General features: G+C 33.7%; 1 protein-coding gene across 8 annotated transcripts in view; it reads right to left on the bottom strand.

Moving 5' to 3' along the window:
* The window catches only part of LOC149426300 (dual 3',5'-cyclic-AMP and -GMP phosphodiesterase 11-like), a 488,751-nt gene that overhangs the window by 184,057 nt on the left and 281,286 nt on the right, over positions 1 to 23,408 (bottom strand). For 2 of the 8 annotated variants that reach the window (XM_089649733.1, XM_089649780.1), the window contains exon 2: positions 18,248 to 18,939. The exons of 5 other annotated variants lie outside the window; for them this stretch is intronic. In XM_089649733.1, coding sequence (XP_089505859.1) covers positions 18,248 to 18,305 — 58 coding nt within the window. In that variant the 5' untranslated portion in view covers positions 18,306 to 18,939. The remainder of the gene's footprint in view (positions 1 to 18,247; positions 18,940 to 23,408) is intronic. One more of the 8 variants, XM_089649838.1, reaches the window with a different exon arrangement.

The following is a 23,408-nucleotide window of genomic DNA, read 5'->3' as shown; positions in this document are numbered from 1 at the left end:
TTAATTATAAAGCAGAATACCTTTTGAGGGATAATGTATAGCTCCAAAGTCTTTCGAACGGCTGTCAGTCTTTTTTGGACACTGGCGCCAAGAAATTTGCAGCGATATTACCTATATTATGTGGATTTTTTACGGTCAAAGTAATTATTTTCAGATTTCTATTTCGATCAAAGGGTTTGGAATTTCCAACAATTTCAAATATAATACAGTGTCCGAGTGTCTTAAGGTTCCTACAAGAGTATAAATGTCTGTCAATGCGCGACAAAAAATGATCGCAGTGGGAAAACATTGATGGATTGGAGCCTATAAATAAACCGTTTGAAAGGGAACCAACGGGGGTGGCTAAATGACTTGGTCCGTCCCACTACCACCCACTGTCATCAGATAATGCCCCGGTTTAGTGCCGACATCAATAGCCACATTATAAAGACAGTTTAATCGCCATCACTCCAAAACACTCGGCACTCTATTATAATCAATATAATGGACTGAATTTTGAGGAGAAATGTTGAATTTTGAAGACATATTGAAGGCGGTTAGAGAAGAAAAGGACTTAAAAAAGAGGAACGTATACGAAGATAGTTTACATACTTCAAATATCTGCCTATCCTTGCGGAAACAAATCTTCGTGATACGGAATAAGATAGGTTCAAAGAACTTCTCGTCTCTGGACCATGAGCAAACAAAAAAAGGGTTATTTAACATTTGCGGCATGTTCTAGATTGGTAGATACTGTTATTATCGACCTTCATTCAGAATCGAAACGTCGCTAGAAATGGATTTAGCCGTGTTTGGTGACCAGATCTGAACAGCCAGGAACTTTCTAACCTTCCTATCTCTCTTTTTCTTCCCACACACACTACCTTAAACTGAAAACATACCAAATGGGACTAAAAATAACGAAAAAGGGTTGATACTTTGAATTATTAACTATCAACTTCTTCTTAATGTCGACATTTATTTTAGCCTACGCGGTAACCTAAAAATGAAGAAAAAATAAGAGAAATATTCTTACTATCGTGAGCTTTAAATTGAAAAATATTTAATAATTAACTACCCCAACATTCGACAAATAATTACACTAGCAAAACTCCAGACAGTTTTTTTTACACTTCGTTGAACTATCTCGACTGTCGAGGGGAGTTTGTTGGCGCGGGGAACAACGAAACGATGAAATTAGTATTGAAACTCTTCACACGGTAACGTGGCCGAAACGCGTAGTAGCTTAGGGCCGGTTGTATCTGGTTCAGAAGTCAGTATTTTTAGAACTACGACGGCAAACTATTCAACGTGTTACATCGGATCTGTTGGGTTCTAATTTGGAAGCAGACGTCTCACCAGTTGGAAAATGGAATTCATTAAAAGCACCAGTAGAAATGCGAACGTAAAGAGAAGCTTCGGGTGACAATGTTCAGTTGTTTTAAAAATAAACTCAATAGATTGTATTAGCTAATTTGACTAAGAAAATTAATTAGCCTAAGAAAATTTGTTAGTTTAAGAAAATTAATTACAAAATGTATTAGTTTAAGAAATTTAACCAGCTCAAGAAAAACAGATCCTGGTGATGGTTCTAAAGCAGCGGTTCCCATTTAGTTTTTCCTGAGTACCCCTTCGAGAAAGAGCTCAAGCTCGCGTACCCTTGAATCCAAAATGTCCGCATACCACTAATTCGGGATCACTGTTTTGAAGGACTAAAGTAATATTGTTCACAAGATATGTTCACGATAAAAAAGTATATTCGAAACCTGAAGTTGAAAAGAAAAATAATTCTTTATATTTTTATATTTATTTAGTTATAAATATAAAAATAATACATTATAATGTAATCATTTGGTCACAGGTCTTATAATGTAAAAACACAGCGCTTTATAAGGACTCAACAAATATAAATATATTATATCCTTTAATATATGATAAAAATTAAAGCACAGAGCTTATATATTGCCAATGTATACGTGTACAGAAACTCATATTTATACACTTACCCACTAAGTTAAAATATGCGTAAAAGCATTAAAAAAAATGCTTCATGTAAAACACCTTAAAAATAGTTTTTTTCATAATAGTCTAAAATTAAAGATATTGTGATGAATAAAAAAATAAATAATATCTATAATATTTTTTTAATTATTTACGATTTACACGCGGAAAAGTCAAAAAGCACGGAATATAGTAAAAAAAATCATTTCCTGTGTAATAATTTCTGAATGCTTTCTACGACTTGGTTGTTTTTATGGTTTTAGTAAAAATACTTTTTTTTTTTTTTTTTTTTTTTACAGTAATACCGCACAAGAGTCCCAACTGCTCCCGTCTGGAGCCAGTGAGACTATGGCATCCCCAATTGGGGTATGTTGTGAGGCTGAGGGTATTGGGGAGGGGAGGGAGATGGGGAAGAGGAAGGTGGGGAAGTACCTGGCTATTCAGATCTGGTCACCAAACACGGCTAAAGCCATTTCAAGCAACGTTTCAATTCTGAATGGTGGTCTTACACCAGGGCGATACTGAGAGTATCTTCCACTCTGGAACGTGCCGCAAATATACTATATATTATTTTAAATTAATTAATTGTGAAATAACACAAATTAATCAAATAAAATTTATTTGCGCACGCCGGGTTCGAACCCGCGACCTTCGGATCTGTAGTCAAAAGCGTATACCACTAGACCACGCCGGCCGTCGGTCTAGTGGTAAGTGGAACTTGTGTTGGGTTCTCTTAATAAATCCTAATAAGGCCGCTACCGTACAAAAAAAAGTACAGTAATAAATACAGTGGCGTGCTAAAGAGTAATATGACCCCTGCGCCCCGTGACGAACCCATTAGACTGATTAAAAAAGGAGATGTGGTAAATATTAATTAATTTCAGCCCAAAAAACCAGGGCTAGTTGAAACAAAGCGACATATGAAAGCTTTTAAGGTTTTCATTGTCAATCTCGACTTCATTTTTGTCACCATAACGTTTTATAACATGTGAAAAATTGATGCATTTGAAATGTGAACCCTTGGGAAAATTTAAAAAATTATTCTAGGCGGAATAGTCGCACATTAACAGAAAATAAAGCTAGCAACTTTGCCACGGAGGAAAATGAGTACCGCTGATTTATTAAAATCCGGTTAAAAATGGGATTTCATACCGTTTCCTGTTAAACTTTTAATACATTCCTAATACATCCGAACACGTGTTGATGCATCTGCGTTTACCCTGATAATATACAATAACGAAATGCGAAAATCTAATGATTTTTATGAACACGTATTCCGAAATTGCGAAAATACATTCCTTTTTTTACTAAAAATTTAACCTAACAATGCATTCAGTAAGTTTTCTCCGGGATGTGATATGTAGACTTCGCGTAATGTTGATTACTCTTGAAAGCTGGCAATAGTCGCAACGCACGTGCGCTTTAGCGGAAAAAATAAGGTACTATAAAAATTGACAGGATTGATCGGTCGCGGAAGATCCAAATAAATTTATGGATAGACGAAACGCATACTGGTCCTGTTTTGACAGGACTTCGCTACGCGCAGTCAAATACAGTGTCTCTAATCAGAGAGGGAAAAAATTGTAAATCGAAAGGAGGAAAACCTGAGGAGCCGGACGGGAGAGACAGTACAGTAGTCTTAAGGACAAAATAAGAACACGAAGAAGTGTTGATGATACTTTTTATGAGTAGAAGCGTAAAAAAAACGTTTTTTTGTCAGTATTAGATATTATTATGCGCGTAGTTTCTTCTCTCTTCGCCTTTCAAAGACATTTTAAAATTCTGTTTCGGTCCAATTTAGTCTAATAATATGTTCACCATTTTTTTTAAAGAAGTAAACACATCCATCTAAAAACAACATGAACACATTTAAATAATTCCTAATATCATCATTATACGCGAAACACGTCGGGTGCGCAATGATGGAAGACTTAGCTAACGGAGGAATTTAACCCACGACGCCTGCGTAGGAACCCGACACATTTATCCACTCGGCTACTAACCAATCATTAATACGATACCTTTGCTTTTATTAACATGCACTAGCGTCATACGTCAAAATTGGTATATTTCAGTTTAACCTAACATTATAAATATATAATGTTAGGTTAAACTGTTTTTTTTTTTAAATTCAAATCTTATACTAGAGAGTAACACATATTAAAATATTAGTCGGGCTACTATTTTTTTATAATTGTATAAACTAATGGTAACAAAATAAAAAATAACTTGCAAATCAGGTAAAATAGGATAAATCGAGAAATACATAGTATATTTCGCTCAGCGAAATCGAAACGCGACATTGACCGTTAGTTAAAATAACATACCCCCGATAACCGTATAAAATAATATCAACAAAACGGTAAAACACAAACACAGATTGTTTTGACTTTGAAATTGGATGATAAAATAATAAAGGATGTATTCGCAGATGGGTTAAGATAAGAAAACATTATATAAAACATATTTTAAAAGAAGATTTTTTGATATTATCTTTTCAGAAAAAAATATTGTTTTTATCGTGACTGGGGTAGTTTTTTCAGTTTGCCGACATCAAGTAAATTTTCACCGGAATAAAACTATGCATGCTCTGGGAACGATAATGTGTCTCATTTGTTAAGTCTAGAATATACCCCCGGGTTCCCTTTGGAATAACGAAGCACAAATTTGGCGGGAATTATCCGGAGATTTTGGTTTTGCCAATGACATCTAATTGGAAAATGTTACATGACAATTAGACAATGGACCGGAGGAAATTAATACAAATTTAAGATAAATGACAATGCGTAATGAATAGGAATAAGGTATGTAAAGATTGTTTTTTTTCATATATCATCCAGATATCTTCGTTTTATGTATTTTTTGTATAGCATCCAGGTATCTTCGTCATATGTATTTTTTTTATAGCATCCAGGTATCTTCGTTATATGTGTTTTTTTTTGTATAGCATCTATGTATCTGCGTTATATGTATTTTTTTTTTGTATAGCATCTATGTATCTTCGTTATATGTATTTTTTTGTATAGCATCCAGGTATCTTCGTTATATCTATTTTTTATGTAGCATCCAGGTAACTTGGTTAAATGTATTATTTTATATAGCCTCCAGATATCTTCGTTACATCTATTTTTAAATCATATGCGAAATTTAGTCCAAAGAAATTCATGGAAATCACAACATAGTTACATAATATCCCGCAGACAAAGCAAGATTAGTGAAGAAATAATGGAATTTTATTGGAACAAATGACAATTTTTGATACATTTCGGTAATTTAATAGTACGGCAAGGAAAAAAGCTTTGTAGATTATGTATATATATATACACTCCATTCGTTATAGCTAATTTTGACTCATCCCCCTCATTCCCTTTTTGGCGAAATGGTAATATAGCGAGGTATTTTTTTTTACATTTGCTTAACACAAAAAAAGTTTCCTTCAGGGTTTATGTCATCTTTGGGAATGCTGTACGGAGGTTTTTATTTATTAAAATGAAGGAGAGGAAGATCTGGGAAGGAGGAGGCACGAGGGGTGGGTAGGAATCTGGGGGTCAGTGTGTACAGGAGTGACGGACGTTTGAATTCTTCTCTCCCACTGCGGAGCAAAGCGACGGGACGAGAGAATCCTGTTGGAGAGGAAAAAAGATATCACTGAACCAATCTCCACAAATTCAGCCCGCCATACAGCAGGTGGACAAATGCATCCAACGCCAATACCTAGACGATCCTCACCCCATCTTCCAAACCACTTGGGGTGACCTATGGCAGAGGTGTTGGCTATCCAATGAATGGTATCCGGGGCGGCGGTACCCATTTCCGCTTCTCAAATAGGAATTGAATTGGTTATAAAATATACATAATAAATTGCGTAATATGTCTACACAAAAACTATAAACTAGAGATCATATATCATTCATGGTATAACATCTATCAGATGAAGTTGGTTTATGAAAAAATATATATTAGTAAGGTCCCACGCAAGAACAATATATTATCATAAGTACTTTTCAGAAAAGTATGGTCATAATTAATTTATAATTAACAAAAACTCCATGCCCCTACCCATCAGTATTTTAGATACTTGATCGTGCCATGTTTATATCCATTCAGTATAATTTCGTTCTCACATTAAGGTTGGTATCAAAACTATATTATGTACTACTAGAGCCGTCTTCTATTATAATTTTGTAGATAAAGTCTCAGTGCAGATAAACGCGAGTTTTAACACTTAACTGGAAGGATCGTATGTGTAACGAGTATTTAAAAATAGATTCAAAGTGAACGTCAAAGCAAGCACGGCAAGAGTATCCAAGAAAGTGTTTTATAAAAGCATTTTTTACGGTGATCGACATTTTACACCCTGGGGATTCCGTAAATGGGTCGCATGATGAATTCAATGTCATGTTCGATCGGGGAAAAGGGAGGTCCCTTAAAAAGTGGGAATGTTATATAGAAAATGAGAGGCCGAACTAACTTGCGAGTCTGGATGAAACGCGTTTTTACTATTCATTGAACAGATTAATTCTTAAATTGTAGAGTAAAATAAATCACGAAATCAAAAGCTTTTAAAATAAATAATATTTGTCAATTTTTTTGTTTTTCTGAGTTACATTTAGTTTTGATTAATTCAGACAAGAAAAAATGACTGCCAATAACCGATAAAAATTGAAATCGGTTCCGTCCTTCAATGTTTACCAATTAATTTGACTAAAAAGTGACAGTTTTTTTTAAATATTTTGCACCAAAACCGCTGTGAATTCAGTGTGAATGAACGGTTTAATACTCGTATATATGATAATGTTACGTTAAAATGATAAAAAATGTTGTTTCTCGTGCGTGGCGGTGACGTCACCGCAGATCGAGTGGAATCAGTCGTCCTTCGGGCGCTAATCGCCATCGTTACTCGTTACACCTCGGGTATTACCGTCGTTACAAAGGGGTAACGGATAGCTTTAACGGGCCGTTACAGGCCTCGTCATAACCCTTCAGTGTTAGTGCAGATATAGTGATTTTACTCTAAACGTCAAGTCTTATCTCAACACCGAAAAGTATTCAATAAAAGCCCCGGCTATGCTGTAAAAAAACGCTCCAGTCTTTGTCCGGCCATACAAGTCCTTAATATTTCTTTTGGTCATTTCGAATTCCGTGAATCTAACAGTTTTCATTTCCGGCTTGATGTCTCGAGAGGGGTTTAAAGATTTGGTGAAATATATCTTGAGAAACTTCCAAGTCGACATTTTGAGAAAATCCGCGTGAAAAGTAGGTAATGCTAAACGATCCATTTGGTATTCCATAGTTTTGGTATAAATCGCGTGCTTAGTTTTAAGCGATTTATACTTCTGAAGATTTCCAAGGTAGAACTCCGAGAGCCATCGCTTTTATTGTAGGTAGGTATATTATGTAAGATAGTACATTATACCTACTTAAGCTCCGTTGCACAGCAACGGCCATTTGTGGAGTTAGTGGGTTTAAGACCTGATGATTCAAAATGACACAACAAATTAATTCAGTTCAGTTTGTAAGTCCCCCTCTCAATCTTTCTCATTTGCTTCGCTTCCCCTTCAGGCATTTTCTTTTCATCCCACTCTACCTTCTCAGTTCCATTGGCTCTGGGCAATGAAACTCCTTGCTGTTTTCTTGAAGCAGTCTGCAATATTATTGGCTCGGTTAACAGTTTAATAAAAACTTCGACTAAAACAGGAACTTTTCATAAAGGTAGAAACAATCAGCCTCAATTACAACTAATAAAAATCACTTCACAACCGTTAGACGGTGTTTTCGTTACACATTGTATAAAGATTGTAAAACTTTAGATTCGAGTTAGTACCAGTAAAAAAATCTTTAACTCATTGTTTTTTTGCATCTAGCAATGACTTCACGCATGCGCATTGTGATATTCTTTTAACGCCGGTGACAACTGTTTTTATGTTTTCTTTAATACCTTCATAAATGGTGTTTTTTTCATAAAATGGTCAATTTATTATTATAATCGCATAAATCGACACATTTACAATTTATTTGTGTTATTTTTCGTAAATTTTAGACTAGTAATTATATAATAATTGCATTTGCAAATTCTACTTCATGTTATGTTATAAAGTGGGGTTAAACGGTTATGCAAATATTCAAATTGAATTTTACGGTGTATATTTTATGAGAACTGCATTAAAGTGATATTGTTTTTACAACATAAATGCCTAATGCACGTGCCGGTAAACATGTATCGAAGAAATAAACCTTTTAAAATATGCAAACAAAGCGTTATACATTTTAGTTTTTTTTCTAGCAAGTTAAAATATTAAAATATTTTTTAATTCGTATGAACTAGAGATAAGAAGAACGATAAGTATGAACTAGAGATAGAGGTAAGATAAAAAATGACAGCATTCTTGCAAACTTTGATTTCTCTGACGTTTTGATCAAAAATGTTTGTGGTAAGCTTTCTACTACTACTTTTTCATATTAAAAATTAAATATTGCACTTTTTAAATATAAAAGAATATTTTAAATAAAAAAATCTAAATGGCAATTTCATCTAGTTTCTAAAAAAAATATTTCTTTTTCCGAAATTCGATAAGAAATTATTATTATTTCAAGTTTACACAACAGATAAACAACCCTCTTTGACTATATAGGCACTGTAAATATCGTATGTATCTATCCAGAACCATTTTATGTTTCAGTTAGTAAGGTTTGCACATGCACGGTAATTTATCAATTGAATAAAATTGTGACCACGTTTTTTAGTAAGATCGAATGAGTTTCAATCTATTACTAACTACGTACAATGAAATAAGTTTGATTAGGAAAATGTGTATAGATGAAGTCAGTGATCGGCTAAATTAAAACAGGTCATCCGTGTTGAAGAAATGACTGGCGAGCGTCTGGCATCCTACCGCCGGGCCGGGAACGAAGCCGGAAGCAAGGAATACTCGGATGTGTCAATTGTAGGAATTGTGCCAGAGGGCGTGGGCGTGGGCGAGGGAAGTGACGTGGCAACGGCGTGGCGTGGCGTGTCGTGGCGTGACGTGATGATGAACCGCCTTGGAGGACGTCCGCTCATTGGCCGGCCAGTACCAATGTCTAGACACCACTCCTCGGCCGGAAGAAAATGGGATGTGAACACAATTATTGTTCCATTTAATTTATTGTTCTCTGGATTATAAACGCAATTTTAATATAATCATTGATCAAATAATTTGGTCGTTGGTTAAAATTATATATTTTTATAATATTTTTGAATAACACACAATAAAAATGCTTTATTAGGAAAGTTACGACATTACAAAATGTTAATATAATAACAGATCACACAATAATTGGTTTTCGGGTTAGGTGCCGTAATAAGAGAGGCAGAACGTTTCTGAAATAAAGTCTTATTTATAAAGTATTGAACGAAATTATTTCTGATTACCTGAGTAAACAACAAAAATATAAAATAAATGGAGGATTCCAGACTAGTGGCGGGTCGTGACTTTTGAGTGTGCTAAGTTCGACAAATTCGACATTATTGATGTTGTTGTGTCCGAAAACGATTTTTTTTTTCGAAAACGATTTTTTGTATGAAGATTTTCAGGAAATTACAGTTTAGCCGCACGAATTTCCTGAAAATCTTCATAAAAAAGCCCGAATTTAAAAACAAAAACAAATCGTTTTCGGATAAAATAACATCAATAATAGCATTTTTGTAATATTAGCACTCTAATGGACCCAAAAGTCACGAGCCGCCCGGCCTTCAAAGAATAGAATATTGTAATCCAGTTCAAATGTTAAATATCAGATATCATTAAATTGGAAATGTCGCTCTTTATTTTAGGAATTGACATTCAATGTAATATCATTGGCATAATAATTGATTGTAAAACTTGTGAGACGATTTCATATAAAATAAAAAGGATCTGTATTCGTGCGATACTTTTCTTGTTATCAATACTTGTCACTAATAAAAACTCTCGTAGGTGCATACATACAGGAAGTTACGCGATGACAGTTTAATTTTAATGAATTATTTTTTATCAAGATAGATTCAGATATATAATATAGGCAATACAGAATAACCACATTATAAATACATCTTATCATTGTTTATGCGTTTGTAATCTCGACGAAAAAATCAAAAACTTTTTTTTTACCCATTTATTTGTATTAAAAGATTTTAATTGGGGAGGAAGTTCTGGGAAGGAAAAATGTGTGAGGGTTGGGTAGGAATCTGGTGGTCAGTGTGTCCGGGAGTGAGGATGAAAATATGTATTTAAAAATACCTTTTTTTTTGGTTTTGAAGGATTGAACCTTTCTTCCCAAGGACTTGCTCTTAACTGCAGTGAACTTTAAATATCATTAAAAAAAATTAAATTGGTTTGACTGAGGCGAATCCCGATTGGGTGGGACCGACATTTATTTCGAATATTATATTCAATCAGACACAAAAAAGCACTATACAAAAAATTTATCCGACAACCTACAAATGAAACATCTAAAAGCATACAAAAACAAACTTACTTATTTAATATAAAAACACAACATAAAACTATTTTCGGCAAAAATTAGAAGCAACTTAGAACGATGCAAAAAAGTCTGGCATGTTATAAATGAAATTATAGACAAGAAAAAATATAAAAAAAATGAAATACATAGCATCGCACATAACAATATCAAAATACGATGCAAAGAAAATCCTTTGGATAACGCTAACATATTCAACAACTTCTTTGCAAATGAAGGCAAAAACCTTGCAAATCAAATTCAAAATAATATCTCAAACAAAATTTACATGTTTCACCTTACTTCAGCCCAGGAAATCTAGCAAATCATTTCAAGTGTGAAGGAAACATCAGCACCAGGTTTCGATGGAATTACTGTCGAAACACTAAAAACTATCAAAAAACATATCTCAAAACCCTTAACACATTTAATCAACATTAGTCTCCAAAGCGGAATATTCCCAACTATATATAAACAAAAAATCATCACTCCAATTCATAAATATGGTAACCCAGAAGAAGTGACAGATTATCGTCCAATATCACTGATCTCAAACATTGCGAAAATCTTTGAAAAAATTATCAAAAAAAGATTGACTGAATTTATTGACAAAAATGACGTAATTCACGGCAACCAATATGGATTTATGAAAAATAGAAGCACCCAAGATGCAATTGCGAAATTATCTAACATGATTCAGGACACATTAGACAAATCTTTGAAATGTCTCGGAATCTTCTTAGATCTTAAAAAAGCTTTCGATAGTATTTCTCATGATAAACTTATTAAAAAATTGAATTGTGTTGGGATAAACGATAAAGCTCTAAAATGGATAAAAAGTTATTTATTTGAACGATACCAAGTAGTCAAAATAAACAACTCACTTAGTCTACCACTAACAAGTAATTTCGGGATACCGCAAGGCACAGTCCTAGGCCCCCTACTATTTATAATTTAAGTCAACGATATTTTCCAACTACCACTTAACGCAAACATAATATCACATGCCGACGACACAGCTATCATAGTGAATGGGATGTACAGGATTTTCCAATAAGAGGTGTTATTTTGATATTCAATCGTAAAAGATCAATGGTTTCGTTGCTTGTGTGGCACGTAGCGCCGTCTTGTTGAAAGTAAACGCTGTCCAGATCAATATTATCCAATCCATCCGCATCCGGCCATAAAAAATCATAAATCATCTCTCGATAGCGCAATCCATTCACCGTAATTATTGCTCCAGCCTCATTTTCGAAAAAGTAAGGTCCAATGACTCCGCCGGACCATAAACCACACCAAACAGTCACACGTTGAGGATAGAGAAGCTTTTCAACAATAACTCTTGGGTTTTCCGAGCCCCAGATGCGAAAATTTTGCTTGTTGACGAACCCACCGAGGTGGAAATGGGCCTCATCACTCAAGATGATTTGCATTTGATTCACTCAAGTAAATTTTAATAATTTCAATGCTTTGTTGAAGCGTGTATCGTTCCATTTTTATTAATGACGTAGTTTCTACTTGTCAAATGTCAAAAAATGACAGCTTCAAAAGTAACATCTACCGAAATAGCGGGGTATTCAAAATAAATAAATTCAAAAAGAAATTTCTGCGTTGCCTCAATTACAGAATGAGCGCACCCAAACGCGGGTACATAAATATGCTCTCGAGTTATAAAGTCTCCACTCTATCTAACCGGCGAACATACCTTGATCTCATGACTCTGTATAAAATCTGTAACAACGTTATTGACTGTCCCGACTTACTGAAATTAATAAACTTCAAAGTACCACCCAGAGTAACAAGGCTTAACGACTTATTCCACATTAGCAGGACGCGTACAAATGCTGGTGTCAGGGATCCAATCAGAAGAATGTGCGAATCACTTAATCAGAACCAAAACCTCAAGGACTCTGACTTATTCTTTGATACACGCACTACTTTTAGTAGAAAAATGAAGACTGTTTTCCTACAAAGTTCATAGTAAAAAACTTAGACATACATACTTGTTTAAATATGTATATATTTTTTAATTTCTGTTTAACATTGTTTATCTATTTATATATATATATATATATATATATATATATTATTTTTTTTTTGTTTTACTCTCTAAATTTTTTCAAAATAATTTGTAAATTCTTATAAGGATATTGCGCATTTCTTTCATATCTCTATTTGTAAAATAATATTCTTATGTATATATTCCCCTATTTATAAGTTAAAATATTTGTAAATGTTTTTAACTGCTGTTTAAGTTAATTCGTGAGAAATAGTTTGGATGCAGGTAAATTCTCTAGTTGATGTTTTGTATATTCTTGTCAATTGATATCTGTATCTGTTTTTTCTCCTAAATAAAAAAAAAAAAAAAAAAAAAAAAAAAACACCTCTTATTGGAAAACCCTGTAGTAAACGAACAAGGGTGTTCAATATTGAACTTAGTATCAGAAATTAAATATCTCGGAGTGATAATAGAACAACATGTGAAGTGGAAAAGACATATCTGTGAATCGGTTAAGCATATCAGAAAGTGTGTATGTATATATTCACAAGATTAAGAAATATTTTAAAAAGAAGTAACCTAAAAAGAGTATACTACGCACTAATCTAATCGTTAATTCAATACGGAATTATTGGATGGGGGGGGGCATACAATAAGATTCTAACCCCGATCAAAGTGGTCCAGAAGCCAATCCTCAAGAAACCCTATACGTATCCAACAGAAACGCTATTTACAGATTTCGGAGTGCCCCGAGTATAGAATATATTCAAGAAAAATGCAATTATCCAAATTTATAAAGATAATATAATCAAAAAATTTGAAACCCACCTATCTAAAAGATATCAATACAATATCAAAATTCTAAAATGTAATACCAAACAAATGCAAAATAACTATACCTATTTAGGAATAAAGTATTTCAACAACCTTCCGATTGAAATAAAGAAATTAAAGGATATTAACACACTTAAACTAAAACTGAAGTTACACTTTCAGAAATAATTAACTAAATAATTGCCTGTTTTTCCCTTTATTGATATTTATTATCAGTCTATACTCATCTCCACTGTATTTAAATGTTGTCTATTTATATATTGTTCCTATTATATATATACTTACCTATAGCATAATGGTATTCTATTTTTCTTATAATTAGTGTAACTCTCTCACCAAGCACAAGAACCAGTTTCTTCATTGGTGAGATTGCGAACATAAATATATTTTGTAACCATATGTACTCATATAACATCCTGTACCCACTTATATGTATATATTTAATAAAAAAATAACTGCTGTAATGTCATTCAATTTCAGAGAAATGCGTAATGTCCGCGTGTGTATGCGTAATTACCACCAAGTTGATATACTACATTGTCATCGACAACGAGTCTATTTGCCGAGTTTAAGCTCGATCGGATGACGGGAACTGGGTTAATTTCCATTTCCGATATTTGCATTCACTCACTGCCGAAAATAAAGGTGAAATTCAAATAGATGTATTTAAAAAATGAAGGTATAGACATAATGCACGTGCCTTAGGAATTCATAATAAAATGAGATCATTTCCCAGATAAACGGGTTCCACTGATTATTCATCTCATTACTGTAAATCACTAAGTTTGTTGATGGAATAAAGTTTGACGGCGAAAGCTTAGGGACAGATGCTATTTATTTTTGTTGTGAATGGAAATTCAGTTATCTGATGTTACAATTACGTCGTGTATTTCGTACAGTACAATAAATAGCTTACACGTTAAAATGCAATGGTTCAACGATAGTCCGTTATCAGGAGCGCACGATATTCAGGGGATATTTTTCCTAACGACTGTTCGTTCCCAATTAACGGCTAATCAAGGATCAGGGAACCTAGTCGACATGTTCATATTGTCCACGGTGACCGGATAAATCATCACATCTTTAAAAAGTTATATAAAGTCATGGAAAGTGATGAAACAAAAACTTTATTAACTGTGTTAAGTAGGTTACTTAGGTTAGGTTAGGTTAGTTTAAAAAAAAATTTAAGTTAAAAATTTTTTTTCTTCGTTTCAAAGTCATTAGAAACGAAGAAAAAATTTTTTTCTAACTTTAAATTGACTTTTTTTAACTTAATTTTTTAACTTAAAATGACTTTATATCACTTTTTAAAAGTGTGTTGAATTGTCACTGTGTTGAGTTATCATGGAACCACTGTCCACATACCCGATGGACCAAGGTCGAAACTACTTGTTTTCATATTGTCCTGGTACACGATAATAGAAAAAAAAACTATGATATATTGAATTTATATAAAGGGAAAATTTAGAAAACGTCATCATGTTTATGAATCATAAAACAAAAAAGAAAAGTTTTAATCCTATATTGACTATTTTCATACCATTGTCTTTAACGTATATATTCTTTCAGAATCTATTACACTGTGTAGGGCTTAAACAAGCACCTACTTTATTTCTGTATAACTTACGAAAATTATTTCTACATATATTTTTAGATTGTCTTTTTTAAGGAAAAACTCAATTAAATAAGTTCTGTAATAAAAACTTTAAAATGGTGTTAGCAATAAAATTAATCATATTTAAGTTAATGAAACAATAATATTGAACGATTGAGCGGATGTAGGACTTATCAGAAAGTTCAATAACAAGGCTAATCAAATCATTAGAATAAAATACAATAATATTTCAATAAAGACAAGTACCTAGAGAAGGAAATCACTTTAATCGTCTTTATGAACAGGAAATTCTTGGGAAGATATAATTATAAAGATAATTCCTGAGATAGTGCCTTTCTATTATCTATTTGTCTATTATTGTGAGTACCTATACGCTAGTCAAGATAATTCATCAATTGTGTTGATTGTAGTTTCCATCCGGGCTGAATTTAATAAAGTTCAATCTTCCAATGATTGGAATTATTTAATTATGTAAGAAGAAATTGATTGGGGGGGAAACATATGAAATTAAATGAAAAGCTACGTTACTTGACAAAGTCTCAGAAGTAAAATAATCACACAGAAGCATGATTCCTAATAAAGTTGTGCGATTACTGTGGGATGTTCTTGCAACCGCATTACAAAGTAATCCAACGATACATACACGCCTGTTGTGGGCGCCCCCATGTCCAATATGCTTTATTGTCCCATTAGGATCGGACCATAAACACTGTAATACGGTTTTCTACAGAAATACCGGAATCTATCACTCATCTCTTCCTTCTTCTGCCATCCGTAGACGAGGGATAACTAAACTAAACATTAAACCAATCAACCGCCACTGCCACAACTAATAAACAATATATTATACATACAGCTTTGATAGGCGATGTTCATTGCTAGGAATGTTCTCAAATTACTTATGAGCTGACCACAAAATATGTTGTGAGAGTTTAAACCATAAAACAGTAAATAACCAATTTAAGAAAAATTTATTTATTTTTGCGTAAAAAAAAATTACTTCGTCCATAATTGCTAATTCACTTTGTGGCGTCATTTTTTTTATATATTATCCTGGCGAAGAAACCATTAGTTTCGAAACATGTCGATTATATTGATTTAATTTTGGTTGGTTAAATTTTATTTTGATATTGACAAAAAAAAAATAAAAACAGTACAGCAACGCACCAAGGAAATTTGAATAAGGGAAAATCGTAGATCTATAGAGAAAAAAAAAGTCTATTCGTGTTGCATACTTACGAATATTGAGTACTACGAATATTGCAAAGAATTAAAAAAAAGTGTTATATTACTTGGGGTTACACGTGCGGTCAAAAATGGCAAATATAGCAAATACTTAAAAAAAGTGTTATATTACTTGGGGTTACACGTGCGGTCAAAAATGGCAAATATAGCAAATACTTAAAAAAAGGCGGCAAATAATTATTTATGAAAGTCTATTCCGACATCGAAAACGAATGGTAAAAAAAGCTGAACAGTTTATTAGCACAATATTATTATGTAATAAAGATTCCCCATTCTAATCTCGTTTTAGAGACGTGAAATAAAAACGAGTTAATGTGGCTATTAAAATTATGTTGAATATTGATGAATCGTTTTGACAGTTCGAGTCAGAGAGCATGCTGTGCTTTGATGAGATGCAATTTTAAGTGTAAAATTTACAACAACAAGAATAACTTTTATTATAAAAAACGGAATGGAACCAACATATTAAAAGAAAAATCTCTTTTCTGAAGTGGCAAAAGTTCTCGAACGGTGATGAAATCTATTCTGAAGATAGATACAGTATTTTTGTAAAGAATTTGAGTTCAAAGTCACTATTATCAGGCTCAACGTGAACTTAATAGGTTGACGTTATTATCTAAAGTTTCAAAAGTTCTCGAACGGTGATGAAATCTATCGTAAAGATAGACATAGTAAAGAATTTTAGTTCAAAGTCACTAAGTCACTCAATGAGTTGACGTTATGAAGTATCTAAAGTTTCAAAAGTTCTCGAACGGTGATGAAATCTATCGTGAAGATAGATACAGTAAATAATTTGAGTTCAAAGTCACTAAGTCACTTAATGAGTTGACGTTATGAAGGATCTACCCGCAAAAAGCAATATTGTTGGATCCATTTTCAATAATTAGTTAGTGTTAAAACGTGGACATAGTTGGGTAATAGCCACGATTATCGCATACATTCTTCATATAGAATAACATTCATGAAAAATATATTTTTAAATATAATGCGCATTTACTTAAGGCCTTTGTATAAGCCTTAAAAATAAACACAACTATTAAATATAATTATATCCACACCTTGTTGTTGTAGGCTTATTAGTTGCCCGAAATTTATATAAGGAGCATCAATAGATAATAATTAATCTTATATTGTACGGTCTCCGCCGGCGGACCACACGCAGTCACTCTAATTACTGTGCGTTAATTTGTCATTGTTCGACACCCATTTTGGTTCGAAAATTTTTCGTACAACGCCATAGTTTTATCGGATCTCATCAAACTATGGTATGTTTCAGAAACACATCATTCCACGCTGTTTAAGGCTCTATAATTATTATAAATGTGACATTGTATAGATTTGCTAATAGCGTGACTTGACACAATTCAATGTAATTAATGGCTACACAATGTGTATGATACGGAGTGATTTCTTACCTACATACAGGGACGATCCGCAAACAATTATTCTCATAACGACTGGATGTTATCAGTTATCAATAAGTAATAAAAATATTATTGCTTGACTGGCTTCTGCCACCCAGAAAGAACAATAAAAGTATATACACGTGTTCGTGATTCGTCTTTATATGATGCTTTTGTAAATTCTCGGGTTAACAATTTCTACATTCAAAATCAACGTTTTCAATATAATTAACTGATTCAATCGAAATTACACACATAAAAGTATTTTAGTAGATGAATCGTTATAAATATACACGTTTTCATGGTCAGTAAATTATGTACGTCATGTGTAAGAGCGGTAAGGGTTTTAATTTCATAGTTCTCCGAGTTCTATCTTTCTCTCTCCATTTACTTCCGTCTCCCAGCATGCTCCGATCGAGGGTGACATAGTCCTACTGAAATACAGGCAGTGTCGCTGTTGTGAGGTGTAACGTTAAAAAGCCTACGAAAGGTGAAACAAAATACAGTATACACACTACTAATATTTCTAATCAGCACATGCGAGAGTGACAAAAGTGTATCTGAAACAAATTGTGGAAAAAAGTTTCATATTTGTTTTATTATAATATATGATAAAGTAAAATTTCATAATTTAAGTGAGTGCTACAGATATAAAAACAGTGTAGTGTGTATGGTCAATGGTCATGGTCTTACTTTTCTTGTCATGTAGGCACGACCCATGAAAGCGGCACATCCCGACGGCTTGTCCCATGAGGCCGCTACCGTTTCGGGGCCCAGCGCCCGTAGCCCCTCTGCGTGCCCCCTGGCAAGGCCATCGGAGGCCTAAGGGGGCCACTCTACGCCGCTGTAGCGCGGGCGTAGTGGCGCAGTAGAAGTCGTGGGGTAAACACTATCGCGCTCACTCAGGGGTAAATGTAGAACTTCGGATGGGTACAGATACAACCAGTACAGATGAATGATCGAAATGAAAGATACACTTGTGTAGATTGTAGAGTAGATACATCTATGTGTAGATGTGTATTTTAATCGAAAGCGTAGAACACATTTATTTTCATGATTTGGCATCTATTATAATCATTAAACTCATTTAGCAATAACTTGTTATTGATCTAAATACAACATCTAGTGATTTATAATAGAAACACGACTGTTTAAAATAAACTCGGTAAATATATGCCATTCTTTTGCCACTATTTTTAAAATTTAAAAAGGTTTATAAGTGTTTAAAACTGTAACAATAATAATTAGTTTAGATAAACACATGTTATGCATTGCACATTATCCGCTGGTATTAATAATTCACTGAAGATCTGTACCGGTCCAAGTTTGCACAAGGTTTAAAACAATTCGTTACTACAATAATTATTGCTCACTGTTTTAGGGCACTGAAACATGAAAAGTATGTTAAAGCTCACGAGAGGGAGACGAGTGGATTTTAACGTAGGTTTAATAAAGAAACGGGAATACGTGTTCATTTCACTAGAGTAAATTATCATCAAATTTTTAAAATTGCATTTTATTCAATCTAGCACACACACATTGCTTTTTTTTTAGTTTTTCCACATATTGTGATATGACTTAGGTAAATGCTTTTTTGTGGTTTTCTACATTTGCGCGATATAGATTACCTGGAGTACCTGTATGTATATTTCAATTATATCGGAGTAAATCTAACGATAAAAAGGAAGGTTTTTTTTTAAAGAAAATACACTCAGAATAGGAAAAGATTGCCTGAAGTGGTATGTTGAATGACCTGGATATCTAGCACGGTCGATCCATAACGGTTTTATCGAATAATCGGTAACTTGTCGTTCCCGAGCATTTTTTGCTAAGATTAACTCCACACAGGAGTCCCTGGGGAAAATAATTTCCGTCAGGGCTTATGTCTTCTCTGGGGATGCTGTGTGGAGTATCTTGATGAGGAGAGAAAGGAGTGTACATGGGTCTTGAAGAAACCCATATTATACGAGGGAAGAAACACAGAGGCCGGTAAATTGTTCCACAGCCGAGCTGTTGGACTCAAGAACAAGTCGTAGAAGCGACCCGTTCTCATGTGACAAATTTCAAAAATGTACATATGTTGAGCATTACGACAGATCGCCAACGAACAAACAACAGTTGGCAACGACTAAGTGTTCTTAATTTATTTTACGTGAACTGTTGTTTGTACGTTAAAGATCTGCAGTCGTAGTCGGGAACGATGACAAGTTATAAGTTATCGACATTATCGATAAATCCTTTATTGATCGACCGTGCTAGATACCCGATCGTGAATAACATAGCACTTCCCAATTCAGCTCTTCCCTTTCCCCTTGTCACCCAACCTCAAAACACTCCTAACCTCAAAACCGGGATTCCACGATTTCACTGACTCTCCGTTAGCACTTATATATGCACTATCACATTTAAAAAGCTACAAAATGAAAACTTTTTAATCCCAATTTCGATATAGTCATTCTCTACTTAGCTGTGCACAGTAGAAACACATAAAAAAATAAATTATTACTTAAATCTAAAAACTATTTTTGAACTGCTCGATGTAATCATTTGGATGCGTGACTGCTGTTTTGTCTTCCGAAGCAATTGTCAAACTGTAGCGAAGCCACTGACAGGCGATGTGTTTATATCAAGCCCATAGACAACTACCAATATAGTACTTTATTTATTCATCCATAGGTAGTTTACATTAATAATTTACATATAAAATTATGCCACTTCAATCGGAAAAATAACAGAAAAACTTTTATTATTAAAAAGAGTTCTAGTTCAAATGAAAACATTACAACGCACCTACTCATAAAAAACTTAAAACGATTAGATTAACGTGTTATGAACGATAAAATAACGGGATGTACACAAATGGAAACGACTGATAAACAAGAATGCATGATGTACAAATTGTTGAAGTGCAATTATTATTATTTTTTTAATTAAAAATGCTCTGTTTTCATTATGTTAATTGATAAAATTCGTTCTGCATATTTATTTGCGTCCATTTGAGGGTGCGCTGATACGAAAATGTTGCACGGTAAACCAGACTGACCAGGTGGTCAGAAATAAACTGTTTGTTCTAAATAAAGAGCTTTGTTCCCCTTCCATAGGAAGCTCAGTGATTCAACCTGTTGCGAGAAGCTGCCAACTTTCAGGTGAGGGTGGGGAACTGTATGTGATATTGGCTGTTTCAACACTTATAATTTATATGATTCAGTAGCTTATGTTCTTATTTATCATCTGTAAAGATTGTACAGTTATTATCATGTCCCAATAAGTCGAATTTAATAGGCGACAGGTGAATACGAAAACACATAATTAAACAACTATTAGGTGTTGTGCAGCTTCGCTAAGTTTAGATATCTATACTTTGTTGAAGGCCTTTATTTATTCTTATAGATGTATAGGGTGTAACATCACGTACCAGAAGGATTTTAACGAGCGATTTCTTCACGGAGAAAAATTAGAATTGCTGATTAATTAAAAATTTCTTCAAATTATTCGTAATCAGGTTAAAAACGGGATTGAAAACCGTTTCCTGATAAAATTTCAGTACATTCCTAATACATCAGAACACGTGTTCACGCACCTGCATTTGCCTGGATTTTTATGAACACGTGTTCCGACATGGTGATAATATTTTCCGCTTTACGAATTACGAATAATTTTAAGAGATTTAATATAGTTTTGTAATTTTAATTAAAAAAAATCACAACTATGTTTTTTTACTCCAAATATGCTCAGAAATATCAGGGGGCCTACTATGTATCATTCGGGTTAACAAACCAGTAAATTCGTGGTTTAACCTTTCCTTGCCGGTGCTATCAACTGAGTGAACATCGTCTCTAATTGATAAAATATCTCTATAAATATACTAAACACAGGGATCAAATTTTTTGGTGTTTTTCCGCAATACATTTGAGTATTACATTAAGTAATTACAATATATAAATATTTACCGAGTGTATAGCACTGGAAGACGAGGAATTTTTAAACACCGCAAGGGAAAGGTTAATACGGATTTGTGACGTGGCTAAACCGGCGTCAGGAAAGTTTCGAAAGATACAGAGTAGGCTCCTGGTTAAAATCCTACGGGTGCATGAATAGATTAATTGAAAATAATGGCAAAAACTATATGAGGTTCTGTCCAATTGTTACACTTTGATATTTCAAAGCCAAATAGACATTCAATACACAATATTCAATACATATTGCTACTGTATCAAACATAAATGTGATAGTATTATTTCCAGGCATTCATTACTGAAAATAATATGATTTAGGATATAAAGACAAAACGTAACTTTTTTCCGAAGGACACAAAAGTGCTTTGACCTTTCTAGAAATCTCTGCTTAGCCGGGATACCCATAAAATAAATAAAGGTCAAAACTTTTTGTCATTGTGCGCTCAAAGTAATATTCAAACAAAAGCGGCGTGTCGTGCGACCCTAACTCCTTTGATAATTTATGAGATTCAGTTCTTTGACAAAAATAAAAGTCTGGATATATCAAAGATTTTTTTTAAGAAATCCGATTACTTGATTTTTATCTGGCCGTGCGAAAAAAACTACTGTCCACAAATCAACAAAATATTTACACCGAGTTACGGATGGATAAACATCGCGATCGCCGAGTATAAAAAAATTCTAGTATTCATAACATGTGAGTAAAAATATTTTTAATCAAAATTTGTTTATGACCAATAATTTTTAATTTAAACCGCTCAAAATTGGATTTAAGCTAATTTGGCGAACGCAGGATCATTACTTATATTACGGCTTTGTTGCTTGCTTATAAAAATAATCCCAAGAAATAGAGAACGTCAATCCTTTACAAATGAATATTTTTTTCCAGAAACAAACAATTCGTGATTTCATTACACACCAAATGAATACTTTCGGAAGCAATCGAGTATGAAACAAATGATCAAAACAAACAACATTCCCCCGCCGTTCTCACTCAGAATGCCGGACGAATTCAGAATATTCCGTAACAGGTGGAAATTTTTAGGCCAGCCGCTACGGAGCTTTCCCTTATCACCTAATATAATAATAAAGACAGCTGCCGTTAGAGATAACGGGCCGTAACGCCCCTCCCCGCTTCCCACCGCCGCCGCTCGCTCCTCGGCGTCCGTCACGGGGCGTCGCAACGCCGACGCCGCGCGCCGCCTGTTTATTTCAGACAGAACGATGCAGTCAGTCCACTGTGGGGTTATTTTCAGCGCTTTCATTACGCGCTCAAAAGAATCGCCCATTGAAAATGAAAACGCATTATAGTCCTAGCGATGTTGGAAGAATGATGGCATTATAATAATTGACCTTGGTTAGTGGTTGAAGAATAGGACACTGAAAGCTAATGAATGCCGTGGAACGGAGAATTTATGTAAGGGGTAATTAGTTTTAATTCATAATTTAGACATTAACTTTACAAAGCTAATATGAAAACAAAAAGGAGGAATGACGACCTTCGCGGTAGGGTATAAAGATCCTTGGCTTCAGGCATAATGAGAAAATTTTTGTAAACAATACGAAGAATTATTTTTTTTAAATGCTCTTCCTTCCAGAGTGGAAAACAGTAACTTGAAATGGCTGTTAAAAATACGAACTTCGGCTGTGACTACGTCTGTCTATAACTGCAGTTCAATGAACTCTTCTTTGAATTTAAGTGTCGTTTCGAAAATTGAAAGTGTTTTTTAGGAGAATTCAGACAAGCGAAAAAAACCTACTTATTATTATATTTCAATAGAAAATTGTTTTAATCGTTGTTTTTAAAAAATGGAACTAATTTGTTGAGAATTCAGACTAACCCCATTGATGTATTATATTTAGAAGAGACACGAAGTGAAAAAATTGATTCCACTTTT

The sequence above is a fragment of the Hesperophylax consimilis genome, chromosome 1, assembly GCF_061612785.1.
Source record: "Hesperophylax consimilis isolate HC1 chromosome 1, BYU_Hcon_1.0, whole genome shotgun sequence".
Taxonomy (NCBI): domain Eukaryota; kingdom Metazoa; phylum Arthropoda; class Insecta; order Trichoptera; family Limnephilidae; genus Hesperophylax; species Hesperophylax consimilis.
This window is presented reverse-complemented; position numbering and strand designations above follow the sequence as displayed.